This window comes from Chenopodium quinoa, unplaced genomic scaffold (assembly GCF_001683475.1).
Source record: "Chenopodium quinoa cultivar QQ74 unplaced genomic scaffold, ASM168347v1, whole genome shotgun sequence".
NCBI classification, from domain to species: domain Eukaryota; kingdom Viridiplantae; phylum Streptophyta; class Magnoliopsida; order Caryophyllales; family Amaranthaceae; genus Chenopodium; species Chenopodium quinoa.
In genome coordinates this window covers 2700714-2718924 of record NW_018744092.1, presented here as the reverse complement: position 1 = coordinate 2718924, position 18211 = coordinate 2700714, and the positions used below count along the sequence as shown (strand labels likewise).

The window sequence follows — 18211 nt, the reverse complement described above, 5'->3', positions numbered from 1 at the left end:
CACAAAAACAAAAAATATCTGAGTCGGGTAAAAAGAAAAGAATGGGCTGCCTAAAAATACATCTACAAAAAGAATGATTGACAAAATTGTAAAGATACAATGAATTGTCAAAACAGAAGATATGAACAAATAAGTAGTTTCAAGTTTTCTGGTCTTTAAGTACACCATGTTTATCCCCCTAGCAAAAATTGGGGTCTAAGAAGTTATGTAAACAACGTGACCACATCTTTCCTGTATCCTCTTACAATTAAAAGCCTCGGAATGTTTTCCACCAAAAGATCCAAGTATTCCATATAAAATATAGATGGGTGATGGAGAGGTGGTGGTGGTAAGCTAACAAGTACCACAGCGGCCATTCTTGAGTATCTTAGCATTGTTGAATTCAACTTCAAGGTAGTGTAAAGAAACTTCTCCACCTGTTGCTCATTCACAACTACAGGTTTACCATCAGCCATCAAAGGAGTGCCTTCCCTCTCAGCTGTTTCTTTCATCTTTGACATGTAATCAGCAACTCGACGTTGTGCAGCTGTAAATGCTTCGATTGACTCATCCTGTGCGGATCCACCATCTACTTGTACATCCCATGTTTTTATTGTAATAACAATTACTTCTGCCTGCATACGGAGATCATAAAGAAACTTCTTTACATCTCCTTTGAGGCCTTCAGCATCAGTTTCCTCCTCTGCTATGCAAAAGACTTGAATCTTGCAATTCTCAAAGCTCTCCTTGGTCAAGAGAAGCTGGGAGAGAAGAAGCATGAGACCTCCATCCCGTACAATCCAATATAGATCGATTGTGCCAAACTGCCGTTGGAATACATTGGGCCATTCCTCAAGACCCTTGACAATGACAACAGCCTTGTTTGCTACAATGCAGTCGTTGATTATTCCAACAAAGGTGGATGGAATTTCAATTAGGTTTTCACGCCGCCAAATTTCAGGGTACCGCATTACCACAATGTTAGGTTTGAGATTTCCAAGGCCCATGGTTTGGACTATGCCACGGAAGCCAGCAGACATGTCAGGAGCGACCACTACTTCTGCAACACCCTCACACTGCTTGTATTCAATGTACGTACTCAACTGCTGGCAGGCAATTTTAGCATCTTCAGCACATTCAAGATAGTCCCCATCAAGGATAGAGACAAAGATTGACATTCCACGACCTTTCTTTTTCACACAATTTGCAAAATCTGCAAGTTTGGGGTGACATGGTACATTTTCTGGTAGCTTGCCCCAAGGCCGGCAGAAGATCAATGGAATAGGATACCAGTTCTTTGCATGCACCTGATTTGCTGAAATTGCAATAAAGTTAGGCACATGGTACAAATAGATTTATTTTTTTGGCAACGGTACAAATAGATTACTTAAATGAAATTAAAAAGGTATAAATAAAGTCTCACTTCTTAATAAAACCAATTGCACAATCTTACATTGATCTAAATTGGTCTAGATATAAAGAAGTAATTCACAGATATGTAAACAATCATATTGAGATTATGACCCTCAACTGTAACCATCACCCTACAAAGTCAAGCACCATAGCTAGTGGACAATTCTGACTGTCAGCAGGTTTGAACAAAACCAAAAGCATCAATGCTGCCTATGATGATATGATCTTAAAACAAGTGTTGGGTGATTGTAAATTAAGTTTCAAACAGCTGACTGGTACTAAAAACATTCTAAAGCACCATATATGCTTAGCCTATGATCAATGTCCAAATTTTGTACAAATTTTACCTATACACAAACATAGATCTTTGACAAGAAAATGATAGCATTAGCAACAAAAATTAGAATCCTTAAATCAATACCTCCAAGAGAACGAAGACTTCGAAGGGCAAGTTGAAAATAAGCACTCTTGAAACCATCACCCCAATCTCCTGCTTTTCCTTTGATGCACACATATTTGTATATAAGGCATGCAAGGGCAAGAGATACAATTGTGAATGACCACGAGATCAAGAACATGATCACTGCAATACAAACCCTGAAGTCAATCAAAATTTTCCCAAAATGAAATCAACCAAGATTACCACGCAAATTCATTAGTTTGGAACAGCAAGAAGCCTTAAATGAATCAGATAACTGAGAAGACGGGGGAATGAAACATTGCAAAAACCATGTCGGTGTCTATGCAATCTAACAAGAAGAGTCTTGTTTGGCGCAAATGCGCACCATTAGTATTAGTTAGAGTAGCCAGTACAGGATTGCATAGATACCGGCACAAGTGCCCAGCCTCTCAGCATAAAATATTCTGGGTAACATCATTCATTTTAGTTAGTTCCTCACTTCCACTTCTAGTCCCTTTCCTTCCTCTTATAATGCTCCAAACCTCTCTTAATGAGATGGAACTTTATTTGTTCGCTTTCGTCCCTCATCTTTTACCAAATATATATTTCTCTCACATCCATAAGATGTAGAATATTCTATGGTGGCAACTAAAGCACCCCAAAGCATGTTTTCGTGCAGCCTAGATGCCTTTTAAATTAGAAATGTACAAGTTCCTAATCAACCTTTTCAGAGTAACAATTACCAAAAGATGCCAGATCATGAGTAAATTTAATACTAATAATAATTAAAATAACCATACCTATGCAAATAGTTGCTCCAATAAGTGAGAGGCTCCAATGATGAAATTTCCACCGCGGACGCCAGCTGGGAGCATCAAGAAGGTCCAGAAGGAAGCAGGATAAGTTCACACCCGCATAGCACAGTAGGTAAAACATAGTGATTGTGGGAGAAATAAGATCCAGATTCCCAATCACGACACACCCAAGACAAATGAAGGCAGTAAAGAGGGTAGCAATATAAGGCTCACCCCCATCAACTACTTTGAAGTAATTAAGAACAGGTAAAATATCATCATTTGCAATTGCGGCCAACAAGCGTGGAGCACCAGTCAAACTCTGAAGAGCAGCCCCCAAAGTTGACAAAATAATTCCCACATAAATTATTACTGGAAAAGGCCAAGCAACTGTTGCTGTAAGTAACCTGCATAATATAAGCAGTTATGCAACAAAGCAGTGAAAAATGTCAACACCCTATAACAGAGTAAACAGATATGCAACAAAGCAATAAGAGATGTCAAAACCCTATTATAGAGTAAGGTTCAAGAATCCTTTAACACTGGGATTATAAACATCTATATGTACCGGTGGAAATATATAAGATAAAATAAAATATGATTCTTTTGTGAATGTTTCTAGCTCGTAGACAAAAGGCAACTAGAATTCGTATGCATCTTAATCCCTCCACAAGAAGTCATGTAAAGTTGACATCAATCTCCTCGCAATGTCTAAATTATAGTTGTCTGCATACAGGATAAATAATTTTAGTCATTCCTTAACTTTGATTTTCTGTCCTAAATCCTAATACTACTGCTCAGAGGTGCTTTTCATCAATTAATTAAAAACCTAATTTCACAATCAAGCAATACAATCTATAAGGATAAATCCATTATCATTTCACAGCAAGGCTCCTCTGTGGCTTCTTAATTCCTAGGTGAAAAAACAATACACGAAATAAATAAGATAAATAAAGTAGGTGAGTGTATAGCACATGTTCACAAAAAGAAGCAGAGTTTTATTTAACACATAAGAACCTCCAAAATTGCCTAATTCAACCCTGTGACTATGGCTGGTTCAGATAACAATGAAAAAGAGCAAAAGCCAGACAAAGTTCAGAATCACACACCTGTCTGTCAGAAGTTTTTCCCTAGTTGCAAAAGCACCAAATACCAAAACTGAGATTAGATAGAGACCAGTGGTTGTGAGTTGTGAAGCCAATGTTCCAACAGGGATTGAATGCTGTGTATCTTTCAGAGAGGCAGAGCGATTTGAACCAGCCATGATACCGGTTACAGCAGGAAAGAAAAGGCCAACCAATGCACTGCATAGTCAGAGTGTATATCGAAACACAAATTATACAGCAGTTCACAAATTAACAATATTCCCTAAACTAGAATGGGTAAAGGAGAAAAGGGGAGCAGTTAATGATGACATAACATGCAAAGCAGCAAAGTAAAGGCCAACCAATGCACTGCATAGTCAGAGTGTATATCGAAAAACAAATTATACAGCAGTTCACAAATTAACAATATTCTCTAAACTAGAATGGGTAAAGGAGAAAAGGGGAGCAGTTAATGATGACATAACATGCAAAGCAGCAAAGTACCAATTTTTAAAGAGGCAGAAGTTTGCTAAACATATTTTGTGCCTTAAAGAGCAAGATTGCTAAAATAAGGCATGTATGGGATGAACTAGGTTCATCATAGTTATATGAAAGATTCTCTTGTAGCCAGAAGGGAAGAAAAACTCTAGAAGCCAAAGTGTGAAAGACAGTTCCGTTGGCAATTTGGTGGTGCATTCTGAGGAAATAGATTCCCCTTGTAAAAGTTTCAATTTCAAATTGTTAAGGCATTAGTATAGCTGGAATCAAGTATTACTTCTGATCATTAGTTGACTCTTCTTGGTATTTAAAATACTACGTAAATTGTATCATGATAACCTGAAGGCATGGGATTTTATTAACCTTAGCCCTTCTTTTGTATATGGGATTGAACCATTAATAAATCTAACCGAAAATAAACCTTCCAATAATCCCCTAACTTCTTGACCCTGATACTAACGTTTTAAACAAATAATCCCTTAGTCCCAATCGATACACCTTGAATTATGCACTACTCATCTACTCATGTACTAGTCTTAACCATATTTGTTATACTAATATGTAACATGTTGGAATTGTCTCAATGCATATTGATACAATTTTTAAACAAAAAAAAAATAATAAAATTATTTGACTATTATATATTTGAATATATTAATGATCAAAGTTGTGCATTGGAAAATTGTGAAGGTCAAACTGTGGCTATTAAATAATGGAAAAGGTTGTACTAAATACTCCCTGTGTTCCCAAAAGATATTCTCATATAGAATACAGGATACCAATGTAAAGGCTATATGACGGGAATCTTACACCCTCTCTCCTAGAATGTGCATGTGATGAAAAGGGAACAAAATTGAGGGTAGATGGGTCAATATCTTAGGGTGGCTAGTAAAGGAAGATGGTGGGTCCAATAATGAGGATACAATGGGGATTAAACCATTTTCATGAGGGTAAATTGGGGAGAAAAATCTGCCAAACATGGCAAAGAATCCAAAAGGAAACATCTTTTGAAACACCCAAATAAAAGATGGAAACAACTTTTAAGAACGGAGGGAGTACTACTTGTAAATATTTGTTGCCTTTACGGGAATTATATAAACAAAAGCATCCATAAATAGTAGAATTCCATATCTTACAGAAACTCTACAAGTATATAATTATATATGATTGTAAGATTAGTATCAATAAAACTATTGCAGTATTGCGACTAAAATTTTAAGATTCCATATCATTTAAAATAGTTATAGGAGAGGGGGTGGGGCCGTGGGGGGTATATATGATTGTAAGATTGGTCAAAGTTGGCTGACTACTTTCAACATAGAAATTCTTATTACCAGAAATTTCCTACTATACCAAGGATAACTTTAACTTTCGATTTTTTTCTATAATGATTTTTATTTGATTTACAATAAAGCCTTTAATAAAACCAAAAACACACAAATCACCTTCAATCAATAGTACTACACAGCTTTTTGTACATCCATCCATCAAAAAGCAGTAGCTAACCATCATAGGAATTCTACGGCTTCTCTTCTTTTGCAGTTATGCATACACAATTTTCCATTGAATTATTTAGGCAATGGAACAACAAATACCTGATGAGCTAAGAAGTAATAAGCTAGCTCTGTGCAAAACTCACACATTTAACAACACAGCAACAAGCACTATAGATTCTGCTTAAAGCTTATTACCTTTAACCACTCATAAGTTGAATGACTGTTGAAAATACACTTACTAAGCTATAAAATAATCTATCTAGAATTCCATTCTGGGAAACTAAATAATTGCGATTCTGCATGATTTGCTTTGATTTTTAAGAATCTGAACCACAAGTTTTCCTATAATGACCATATACAAAACATGCTTATTACATGGAAAGTTCCACATGGGGCGTCAGTAAGCAACAATAATCACAGTCCAAAGGCTCCCTTGTAATCACATGCGAACCATATCAACCAAAATTTATATACATCATACAATGTTAGGTTGAAGTATTTACCATGTGAATACAAACAAGAATGCAAAAGAAACAAGAAAAAAGAAGCATCATAAAACATACTTGAAATTCCAGTAGGCCGATCCAAGAGGATCAGGTATGCCAGCTTCATTAGTCATTTGGTAAGCAGAACTCCAGTTGTCTTTGAATGTTGTTAATCTCATGCCAGTTATTCCCTCTGTGTAAAGCAATTTAAGGGCCCGATTCCCCAAGCAAAGAAAAACAAAAGGAAGCTCCGTAAGCTAAGTAATTCTTCAATGTTGCAAGGACATCCACATGTCCATGCACCCGCACTGCATATAAGTGCAAACATATAGACAATTCACACAGACTGCATCTTTTAGACAACAAACATGCATATGTAACATATTATTTCCACATGCAAAAGTTTCAACAATCACTGAAGCAAGCTTTAATGCATTGCATTGCAGTTTGCCAGGTTACGAATCAGTACACAAGCAAAGCAGGTACGTAAATCAACTCAATACAACCATCAAAAGAAAATTCACATCTTGGAAATCTAATAAAAGAGTATTGCCAGATCTAATTGCAGAATTGGTGTCACACTAATTATATAGTTTAATTATCTTGATTCAGCCTAACAGAGCAAGAATATTTAATTTGCAAACACAAGAAGAATGTAAAAGCACACGCACCAACAGGCTTGTCTTTTCCAGATGCAAATATTCCAACAAATATGCAGAAAATTGAGAGCAAAACTGGAATGAGGAAAGCAGGTGCAACTCGGTTGATCATTTTCACACCACCAAATACTATAAAACAGAGGATGATGGTCACAACAATCCCATAAATTTGTAGATCCTGAACACTTGGTTGATGTATGGGGCTGACTGTTGTACCATTCACCTTTGTAATGGTCTCTGCACAAAAAAACCACAGAAGAAATATCTAATTCAGGAAAAAAGAAATTGCAGAAACAAAAATGGCAAGGACACTCGAACACGAGAGGTAATACTTTGTCTAAGATTGAACATGAATGCTGGCACAAAGATGTAAATTGCTATAATGATGCCAGTTTGTTTCTATTGCACACCCCTTAATTTTCTCCATCTAAGAACGGGGAGATTGAAGGAAGTTGAGGTGAGTTTTTTTTTTTTTTTTTTTTTTTCTTTTTACATGTTATGCTTATATGCTTTCATGTTAGATATTATCAAAGATTTATATAATGCATGCATCTCTAGTAAAATTTCCAGCCTGTTGCTATAAAATAGAGATATTAGGGGTTAAATTATATTATAGGTAATACTGTTATCAAGTCAAGTTTGTGTCAAAGCCTCAAAGGTTGCAGACAACCAAAATTTGTGCCATTTGAGACAATTTTCCCTGACCACAAACAAAGCATAAAAAAGACCAGCTAATAAAGGTATTTATGGATGCAAACTACTGAAAGTCAGGTCTAGGCTATCTAAAGCCCCAAAACCTCCCACCACGAAATCCCCAGGAGCACACAAGCTTTGATCCTGGCTCAAAGTCTGCTTCCCCATGATTCCAACATCAGGTCTTCTAGAAAACCAGAATAACCCACATAAAGACAAACATATCAAGCACAGGCATGCAAGGTACGTTCACCTCTTAATATTTCCAAAGTAACATATCATCTCCTAATTAGTACCTGTAAAAATACCAGCACTTGGCACAGCACTAAGGAATGTTTCAACAGCTCCCAATACGTAACTGGGGACAAAACAGAGAAACATGTAAAATAAGTCACGATAAACATTGCTTGCAAGTCATTTTAGGTATCACTGTCGCAACCCCCCCACCCCTCCAAAAAAAAATAAGAAAAAAAAACAACAAAAAATAAAGATCTAAGGTGAGCACTCACAGAGATGCAGCGACTGCAGTTCCTAGAAAAAAACAAAGTCCAATGCTGACACCAACTTCTGGACCAAGAGCACGGCCAATGAGATAATATGGCCCCCCACCCTGTAATGCACAAATACAAATTTATTTCATTTCATACTAGACAAATATATGTATTGATTTCACACTATAAAAAAATGATTCCCTAAAATACATGCAATTTTTCACATATACAAAGTACATGTCTCCATAATTGCATGAAAGCTAACAAACATCAAGAGATCTTATTACCAAATTGATTTTGGACAAAAGGGAAAAATACAGATCGTATATCATATATAATATAATACATAAAATAAACCATTGCTCACAACAAATTCAGACCCAGCAAACTGGTAGATCAAAAATTCAAATTGGATTCAAGTTGGGTCACCATTCAATCTCCTACCAGGTCATAACTGATTTATGCTACATTACTGATTAGGTACAGTCTCTCAATTCAACCCATTTAAGGTTAAAGTACAGGTCGTAGATTGATTAGTCTTACAAGGTCGACGGGTAATAATTGGATCAATATAGTATTGCTTTTCAATAACATGCAGCCAGGTAAGTATTTATTTGGCTTAATGGTAGTTCAGCCCAACAACTAAATTTGCATATGCAAACAGATTACCTTTGCATACAATCATCATCTGCTATCAAACAACACAAACTAGTTAGAGTAGTCACTGCTAAGTTTACCTTCATTGCACCATTTGTTGCAATTGCACTTAATGATACCGCTGTCAAGAACGTACACATACAGCAGAACGACACGAGAAATAAGGACTGGCCTATGCCTGCCATACCAACAATCCTGTAAAATGTACAAAATAAAGCAAAAGGAAAAATGGCTCAAATAATTAAAAGCAACCAAGGTGGAGAAAGATAAGAAAAGAAATTTAAATAGCTTAAAAATTAGAAATCTAATAGTAGTAGTTAAATTAGTCAGACTTTAAAAGAAAAGACATGATATCCAAGCCCTGCCCGTGTAGCTATTGAGTTTTCATCGAAATCAAAGTACAAAAGAAGCAAATTACCAGGTAAACCGGATGTAGTATATGATTCCCAATATATTTTGCAAGCATGGCAAAAATACTCCCATCAAGGTTCCCAATTTGACATCAGCATCCTGAATAATAATTACACATCAACATGTTGCAAAATGTAATCAGGATTTTTGCTATAATAACTTACACAGAGGATAATAATAATCAAAACAAAGGCAACTATTTTTAGACCAAAGTTTAACATACATAAAAACAAAATATTCTTGTTTCTAGTAACTACCCACAAGAAAGATCTGAGCCCACAATCAAAAGAGTAGCTTCTTAAGTACAACGAACATATAGGTCCACTTGTGTAAAGATACATTCTGTACCATATCTCTAAATGACTTAAGAAAGCCCGCCAAAGTACGAAGGCAGCTTGAATATAAAGTGCTATTAAGAGTTCAAAATAGTGGGACTCCAAAATGCCACCTCATGAAAAGGGTGAGACCGTGAGAGCAACCAAAACAAATGTTTGATCCTACATGTCCCAACTAAATTGTACCTTGTCAAGTACAGGGCAAGCAAACTGGATCAATAAGAAAGATGCATCCAATAGTTTATGCTGGACAGTGGAAGAACACCAAAGGATAGAGGACAGACAGGAAAACTATCTGTGACAGCAAGCATATTAGGAAGATTGAGCAGTTGAGAGGTCGCAAATTTGAGGAGTATTTGACTATTTCTGATTTCCCAGTGCACCCTATAAAATTTATAGATATATGTCTATAACTCTATAAGAGGAGCAATCCTAATTTCTTATATCTGAGTAGTTTTGATGCCATTATTAAGCTATGTTATCATTATAGATGTCTTCAAAGTTGACCACTGTTCCTTGGCACTACTTCACATGATTTCTTTAAAATAAACAACAAAGGAATACTTGGCAAAACAAAAAGTGTAGAGGCTTCATGTATAGATAGCATCACAAAGGAAAAGAAAATAATGGGCTGCCTAAGACTCCCTTTTCATCTTGTCTTACTATTCCCTCATTACAAAAGGTGTAGAGGCTCGCTATATAGATAACGTCACAAAGGAAAAGAAAATCATGGGCTGCCTACAACTCCCTCTTCATCTTCTCTTATTATTCCCACATTGTTCATGTTGTCCTTTTATTCTTATTTATCCCTTTCACTCAATGACAAAGTTAATAACTACAAACTGAAAGATATGAAAAGGCATAAAAAGTGCAGACAAACTAGAAGTGACAGAAAAATTGCTAGATAAAATACCAAAATACCTTTGGACGCTCAAGCATAATAGACACATCCTCCCCATCTCTAGGACTAGACGGGGCATGACTCTGCTCTCCAGTCATACTGAAAAAATAAATCACCAAGGCACAAATCAAGGTTCCATTACAATAAGCTACCAAGAGAAATTAGGCCTATCTTCTGTCAGAGGAAATCAAGAAAATCTAGTTTAGTAAAAGTGCCAGCTATAGGCATGACCACATGAGCACCTTGAGCAACAGCTTTGAAGGGCCCCACATCTTTTTTTATTCTTTTTTAAATTTTGATTTATAAAAAATAAAATAGACAAAATTTATATAAAATTCATGCAACACCATGTTTTTGTAATTTTGATGAACTTTTTAAATAAAATGTATGAAATATTTTGTCGATGTATCACCTATGAAATATGACTACTGTTTAGGGGCCATTTTTTAGTTTTCGCTTTGGGCCACAAAATTGTTTGAGACGGCACTATTAAGTACCTCCATGTCACCAATAACAAAGTTGTTTTAGTAATTGAACTTTGTTTGCAACATGCGGTTGGGATGGTTTTTTTATCGTAAGAAAACAGGAACAACAAACTATAATAAAACACAACAGTTAAACTAAACTGCATATTCCCATTGCTAAGCTAGGCCAAACCAAACCAAACCAAAATGATACAGCTTGTAATTTAAACAACAACATGGGGACACCTATACTTCCAATCTTTATTTCATCATATTGAAGCCTGAAGTAAAGGATAGTCTTTGATAGTCAAACAATAGGCTGTTAAAATTTAAACCACATATTAAAACTGGGAATGGGAAAGCAAGTCCATTTTGCAGCTCCTTTACAATAGCCTCATACAACTAAACTGCAAAAATAATGAAATAAAATGAAGATCCAGATAAAAGAGGAAAAAACAAAAAAAAAAAAAAAACCAAAGGGAGACACTTTGTACCTTCTAAGGCCTAAAATATTCACAAGAGAATCAAAACCAAACAATTCCAGTTTTGACTCCCTGTGAGTACCATTTACATCAGCATGTGAAGCTGACGAGCTTTCACTCCCATCTGGCCGCATGTCTTCCTCTGTGCTGACATTCATTTTTCTGCCAAAAACAACAAAATGGCAAGAAACGCTATAAAGCATATACTAGTTGAAGCTTTCATCTAAATTCACTCAATATTACATTTGTGCAATGTTATCAATATATGCTTCAGCATGGTACAGTAAACATCAATAGAATGACAAATCAGAAAACTATCAACAAACTAAAACATGCACTATGATTCACGTGAGCAAACAACAATGAGGCACAACACTATAATCTAACGAAAAGATCCCGCTTACCGGGGACAGTTAACAATCCAAATTTTTGTTAAGCAAATTAAATTGTGTTAATTGTTGAAATGAAAGATCTCCTTGCATTAATAAAAGGACAGGAACTCGACTCCTAAAGATCCAACACAACAGCTGAGAGTAATTTGGCTGGCTCATCGAGGTGCATATGGAAGCATATGGTGCAAGATATAGGCATATAGCATCATTAGAAGTGTTATGTGTGCCCAAGTCCAACAAAGAAGTCTACCCTTAACCCAAAAACTATTAATCCAACTTAGTATTAATTTAAAATTCGACCTGATCCCAAAGCCAACACATATCTGACCTGACTTGAACAGCAAATTTTATAACTCAATACCGACTGAAAAGATTCAATTTTCAAGTGAGCTACTTACGTTGTAATCAGCAAAGGTGCTACATAAAGGTAATAATCAAGTCAATCCACCTCCATAGACAAAGTGCAATCTAGCTTTTCTGTATCTTAATTGAAACTAAATGGGAAGCCTTAAATTGAACGCAAATACAGCTAATACTAGCAATACACACCCACTAGAGTAGGAAAGGGCGGGAATTCAACTCATCTTGTGCTCCGATTACAGAACAAAGATAAGCAAATGGATCTTGGATTGGACATTACTATACCAAATCATCACAAATCTTATACAGCTATCTCGAGCTCAATTCAAGACCATCCCTCCATTAATACGAATCAATTCATAAAACCTCGTCCCTTAAATAGTGTATTAAATTACCACATTTCAATAAAATCAACCAAATCCAAGCAATTACAATTCAATCAACAAAATTAACAGTAATAATCTAGCTCAAATGAAAATATGAAATGTATACATATCATCAACATAATTTAGCTCAATATACTTGACCAAATATAAAATTCAATCATTCCAATTCCAATGACCAAAATTAAAGAAAGAAGCAATAAAAAATTCAAACCTTGAATTGATTGCAAATATATTCTGGGAAATTGAAGCCAAAATTCAAGATCGTAGATCTAGGGCAACAACAATTAGTAGAAAAACCTTATTCAAATTACAAAAACCAATAATTGAATCTCAAATTGAAAGAATACAATATAATGTGGTTGAATCATAGTTTAATTGAAGAAAAATCTTACCCGTGAACAAATTTGACTATTTAACAAAAATACACAAAGAATTTAGCGAAATGTGATGGAGATCGAAGAAAAATTCAATTCAAAGGTCAAAACATCTTCAACCCAACTAAGATTATTCAATTTAAATGAGTTGATCAAATTCTCTCATTTGGTCTGCTTGAAATTGAAGAAATGTAGAAATCTCAGAAATATTTTATTTTATTTTTTTATTTTGTTTTTGGAAAATGGATGTAATCCTTCCCTTTAATTGGTCATGTTATATGTTGTACGGAGTACTTTATTTTTTAGGTATAGGCGCTCTTTTTTTTTTTAAAGAAACGTTAGTCAAGTTCCGTCAAAGTTGTGAAAGTTTGAGGAAAATTTACGGTCCATACAATACAAAACACGACTCACTAACATTACGTATAGCTACTAAATGTGCTAGATTATTACCCGCCCAACGCACATGACAACAAATAAAAGACTCAAACTCGACTTTCAATCTCTCTCGATATCCTCGTAGAACAACATCAAAGGAGAATAGCCCAATGTCTCGTTGTTTATGGTCTACACAACCGTAAGAGCATCACACTCAAGTTCGATCTTTGTGAAGCCTAGCCGACGAGCAATCTGGACACCAAATTTAGCAGCAGCCACCTCAGCTTGTTCCACTTGCCACCTGACCTTCACTCTTTGCGTAGCAGCAGCCACCAACGTCCCAAATTCATTCCTCAACGTCATATTAAGGTTTCGATGGTAATATTAAGGTTTCGTTTCTGTCAAAAAAAAATTAAGGTTTCGTTTATTAGTTACTTCGTACAAATTTACAATCGATATGTTTGTATAAACCACTTCATAGCTATTGACTGTGTTTGGTGAAAAGCTGAAAGCTGAAACTGATTATGTTAGTTGATTTTGACTAGCTGATTGTATTACTTGATTTGACTAACTTATTTTATTAACTAGCTGATTATATAAAAGTGTTTGGTAAATAGCTGATTGCTTAAAGTTGTTTGAATATGTGAAATGACCAATAAGCTAATTGTGATGGTAGGTAGTTGTAGTTGTGGTTGGATTTTAATTTAAATGGGGTATAAATGTCATTTCACCTTAAGATATTGAATAAGCTTATTTAGTGGAATAAACTCTTTAAATAAGCTTCCTACCAAACACCTTGAATTAGCTTATTTAAGGAGTAGTCAATAAGTTAATGTTGGTCAAATAAACTAATTTTGCTAAAATAAGCTAGTTATCAAACACAACCTTGTGATCAATTTTTTTTACGGAGTATAAAACATCACTGTAATATGTTTAGTTGTTCTTGTCAAAAAAAAAAATGTTTAGTTGTTGATCTAATTTTTATTTTTACTAGGGGTTCCAACGCGTGTGATACAGTTAGATCTTCTAAAAGAGTTTTCGTAGTTGGTGTTATGTTTTATGGCCGTTTGCATGGTATTTAGTTGTAGCTATATATTTATATAGCTAGATTGTAATGTTGATTCTTGTTTGCTATGCATTGCTCGTTGTACACATACCACAGCGATAAATAGGAAATTTTATGGACATTTTCGTTTTATATAATACTCGTACTATTGTTGAGTGCTTGTACCTATATACCATAAACTACTCAAAACAACATTTGAAAGGTGAGAAATACCAAAGGCAAAAATGAAACTTCCTTGGAAGAAATATGGAATACATCAAGCCACTAACTCGGATTAAATACACAAATGATCCTACTCAAAACATATCTCTATCATTTTCCCTAAGGTGATGTTTTGAGACTTTAAGTATACAACCATTCTTCCAATCCCCAAATGATGTCTAAGGCAAACTCAAGCCAAACAATTGTCAATCCCTCATAATTTGTATTGGTGTCAAACTTTTTTACTGGTGTCAAACTTTTTTACTATGTCCTGGCAGATGAGATATATATACTGAACAAAGTTAGAAAACAAATTATTACATTTAACATATGGAGTAATATATATTAGTATATAAAATTGTGCTTAAGTTTACCTAATATCTGACATTAAATCTCACTTTCCTCCTATTTATCATTTCATGCAACATTGGTGGCTACTTATCTTTCAGTAAGCCAACATTAGGATATAGTTTCCTTTTCTTTGCTAATAATCTATTGTTTTGATATTGGCCCGTCTCTTTTCTCTCCCTGAAATTTAGAAATTAATCTTGGTGGAGAGTTTATATAGGCACTCAAAAGACACCTTAAGAATTTTGTCAGTGATAATATCCCGTGTGATTCTTGGTGATCTGGCCTACTAATATACTGATGATATGGAAGAATTAGAGGGTATAAGGGAGAGGAATTGGTGTAAAAAGGGGAAAATGGGCACTTAAAGAAAAACAAAGAGGTAGTGACTATAAAGTAGAGAAGAGGAAGAACAAAGATGGTATGATGAAACCCCCTGAATGCTATGTATGTAGTTGATGTTCATAATTTTATTTGTTAAGTACCAAGTAAATTAATCCTGCTCAAAACAAATTGACCCAAAGATCCAGCAAAAACAAACTAAAAATTAAAGCTGAAATCAAGCCAAATTAAAATGTGAATATGTAAAATGTGGGAATGAGATTAGGAATTGATTGTTGGGAATATATAAAAATATGACAATACTTTGTTTGGGTAGTGGATGGAAATAGATGGGGAATAAATAACAAAAATACAAAATTACCCTTACTAATCTTTCTCCTCCATTCTTTTCATTAATGGCAAAAATGTCATTTTTCACTTATTCCCATTGCCACCCATTTATTACCCACCCTCCCTAGGTAATAAGTTGGTGGGCATTTACCCCATTTATTCCCAATCTCATTCCCTTCTTTATTCCCTATCCCATTTAACAAACAAGAGATTTTTTTTTTTTTTTTTTTTTTTTTTGGGATTAAAAGTCCCATTCCCACCCTCAATTCCCATTTACCAAACACCCCTAGAGTACATGACTAAAGGAGAACCTTACATTGATTAAGCTTCATTAACTTTTTTTACACGTCTTTTCATACTAAAACCTTCACTTTATCTCCTCAAGAAAAAAAAAAAAACAAAACAAAAAAAAAAACTCCCTTTAAATAGGAAAATTTATAAGAAATATCATCAATAATTCAACACAACTTCACCCAATACTTGGTGAGACAGAAACACCAAACAAAACGTCAATGACAACTCAACTCAATTCTCGCAAAATAAAATAAACATAGAGAAGCTCTCACCACCTCTTCATCAATGGCAAAAGCTTTGCTTAAATTCAACCATAAAATAATTCCAATCCCTCTCATCGTCAATTTAATAATCAATACTCTATAATAATTGAGGATGTGTTTGAAATGTTGAGTGTTTCATCTATTTTGTCTCCAAAACGAAGCAATAAATATAGAAAACATCACAATACTTGCAAAACACTTTACATGGAAACTTATTTTGGCCAAAGTTGCAAATTTACCTCTGTACTAACCAACATTACCCACTTAAATTAACCATACAAATATACAATACCTCTAAAATTAATTATTCTGTTAGCAAAACACCACAAACCCTTCTATTTTCAAAGGGGGGCAAGTATTAGGAGTGGGGATAATTCCATTAATGAATAGGTAGAAGGAGAAATTTTTGTGAGGAAATGTTTGTAAACTTATAACTAGTAATTTCGTACTATATATTTATTAATGAATAAGTCCATTACTACAGGCTTTGTTGTTGCAAAACTTGAAGCATGCTTTAACGTCAGACCTCTCAAAGTAAGTCCATGAACCTTCATATCTAAAATAACATGAAGCCCCATTCTAGAATTATTCACACTTCATACCATAACAATCAAAGCTACTTTAGTCAAAGTGAAAAGGAGACAAATAAAAATGGATAAAAAAAAATATTCTCAGTTCCTTATACAACATGCTTAACAGTTCTAAGAAAAACTTATCATGGTAATAACTATCATCAAATATGGTTAACCTACTCATGTCACGTAATGACACTCCTTTGTGTTAACAAAAAATATGTTAACAACTCAATCTAATATAGTAATATATAACAAAAATAGAGGTTAATTGGACCTTACATAATTGTCAAAAAGAAAACAAAGATAGCTAAAAATGAGGGGATTAGTAACCAATTAAAACAACGATGCCTATAGTAACACTTATGATCATGCTTTTTTAATGTCTTTATCAAGTCTGGCATAGTTAGTGGAGGAGTAATGTTGGCCAGCCCATTTAGGTTTGATTATATAACACGATAAACTTTTCCAAATGCATATGTGAATAAATTTAATAATTCTTCGCATGTATTATACTAGTCAATGGTGGTTTATATTTATAATTTGAAAATAAATGCATTTTATAATTCTAAAAACTCTTTTTATAGCACTGTAACTTCCCATAATAGTGCTAGTAAGTAATCCTAAAACAATTACAATGATTTTTGTTAATAATATTGTTATAAACCTTTAAAAAATTAATAAATATAATTATGTGTCAATATAATATACATGTAATTTTACGTAATTTGTTAATTAATGAATAATTTTAATATAGTTTGTTTATGTAACATGACATATCTTATTACCTACTTTAACTTTCAAAACCTATACACTACTTTCATAAAGAAAATTTTAATTAATTTAGTAACAAATTAAATTATTGTTTCGTAATTAAATATTTTGGTTTTGTACGTCATTATAAAAATGTATTTTTGTAAAAAATTTAAAACAATAACGAACGTGTATTTATATGTTTTTTTTAATGATTTATATGAATATAACTAGGTATATGTTTTATTGATTGAAACCATTTATAAAAAATATTCTACCTTCACTATTGCATGTAAAAAAATATTATAGAATAAAATTTGTAAAGATTGTTATTTAATGAGAGTTTTAGAGCACAGTAATAAATAAATTAAATTCTTGACAATTATGAGCTAAGCTTATTATTTTTATCTGACATGTTAGTTTTGCGACGATGGAACTTGTAGTAGTGAATTAGGAGCTTATTTTGTACTGCTGACAAAAATAAAACATTAAGAGCCGACAAAAATACACCTGGAGAAACTGTTAGGTTGAAATTTTTTCATTTTTTACATATTACCATTTACATCAGACAAGACATTGGATTTATTTTTATTTTTATTTTTTTATTTTTTAATTTTTTATATATACCAACAATATATTCCCACTCCTTGTCCCAACCTCTATTTCCCAAATTTTCATTCCCAAATACAAACATCATGCCACTCTTGCCAATCCAAATGACCCACATTAACTCAACCTTTATTCTCACAAGCTTAAGGAGAAACCAACATGCATTATGAGTAATAATGATCAAGCCTTGGATCCCTAGAGTCTATGATTTTATCATTTAAAACCAGAAATCTCGAAAATTATCTCCAGACAAGATTGTACAACAAGCTTATAGAAATTACCACATCAATAAAAAATCCAAGA

General features: G+C 34.0%; 1 protein-coding gene across 3 annotated transcripts; it reads right to left on the bottom strand.

Annotated features, from left to right (window-relative positions):
* Positions 1-61: 61 nt before the first annotated feature.
* On the bottom strand, positions 62-13070 carry LOC110691846 (cation-chloride cotransporter 1-like). 3 transcript variants are annotated; one of them, XM_021868807.1, is made up of 14 exons: positions 12774-13070; positions 12593-12650; positions 11256-11405; positions 10318-10396; positions 9069-9160; positions 8731-8845; positions 8012-8112; positions 7799-7860; positions 6822-7046; positions 6229-6343; positions 3696-3890; positions 2593-2993; positions 1814-1975; positions 62-1294 (listed from the first exon to the last, which is right to left on the bottom strand). In XM_021868807.1, the coding sequence occupies exons 3-14, from the start codon at positions 11399-11401 to the stop codon at positions 204-206; spliced, it is 2784 nt and encodes a 927-aa protein (XP_021724499.1). In that variant the 5' UTR covers positions 11402-11405; positions 12593-12650; positions 12774-13070; the 3' UTR covers positions 62-203. The 3 variants fall into 3 exon arrangements, with proteins under 3 accessions (XP_021724499.1, XP_021724500.1, XP_021724501.1); XM_021868808.1 differs by lacking the exon at positions 12593-12650; XM_021868809.1 differs by lacking the exons at positions 11256-11405; positions 12593-12650; positions 12774-13070 and adding an exon at positions 10540-10600.
* Between the last annotated feature and the right edge of the window lie 5141 nt (positions 13071-18211).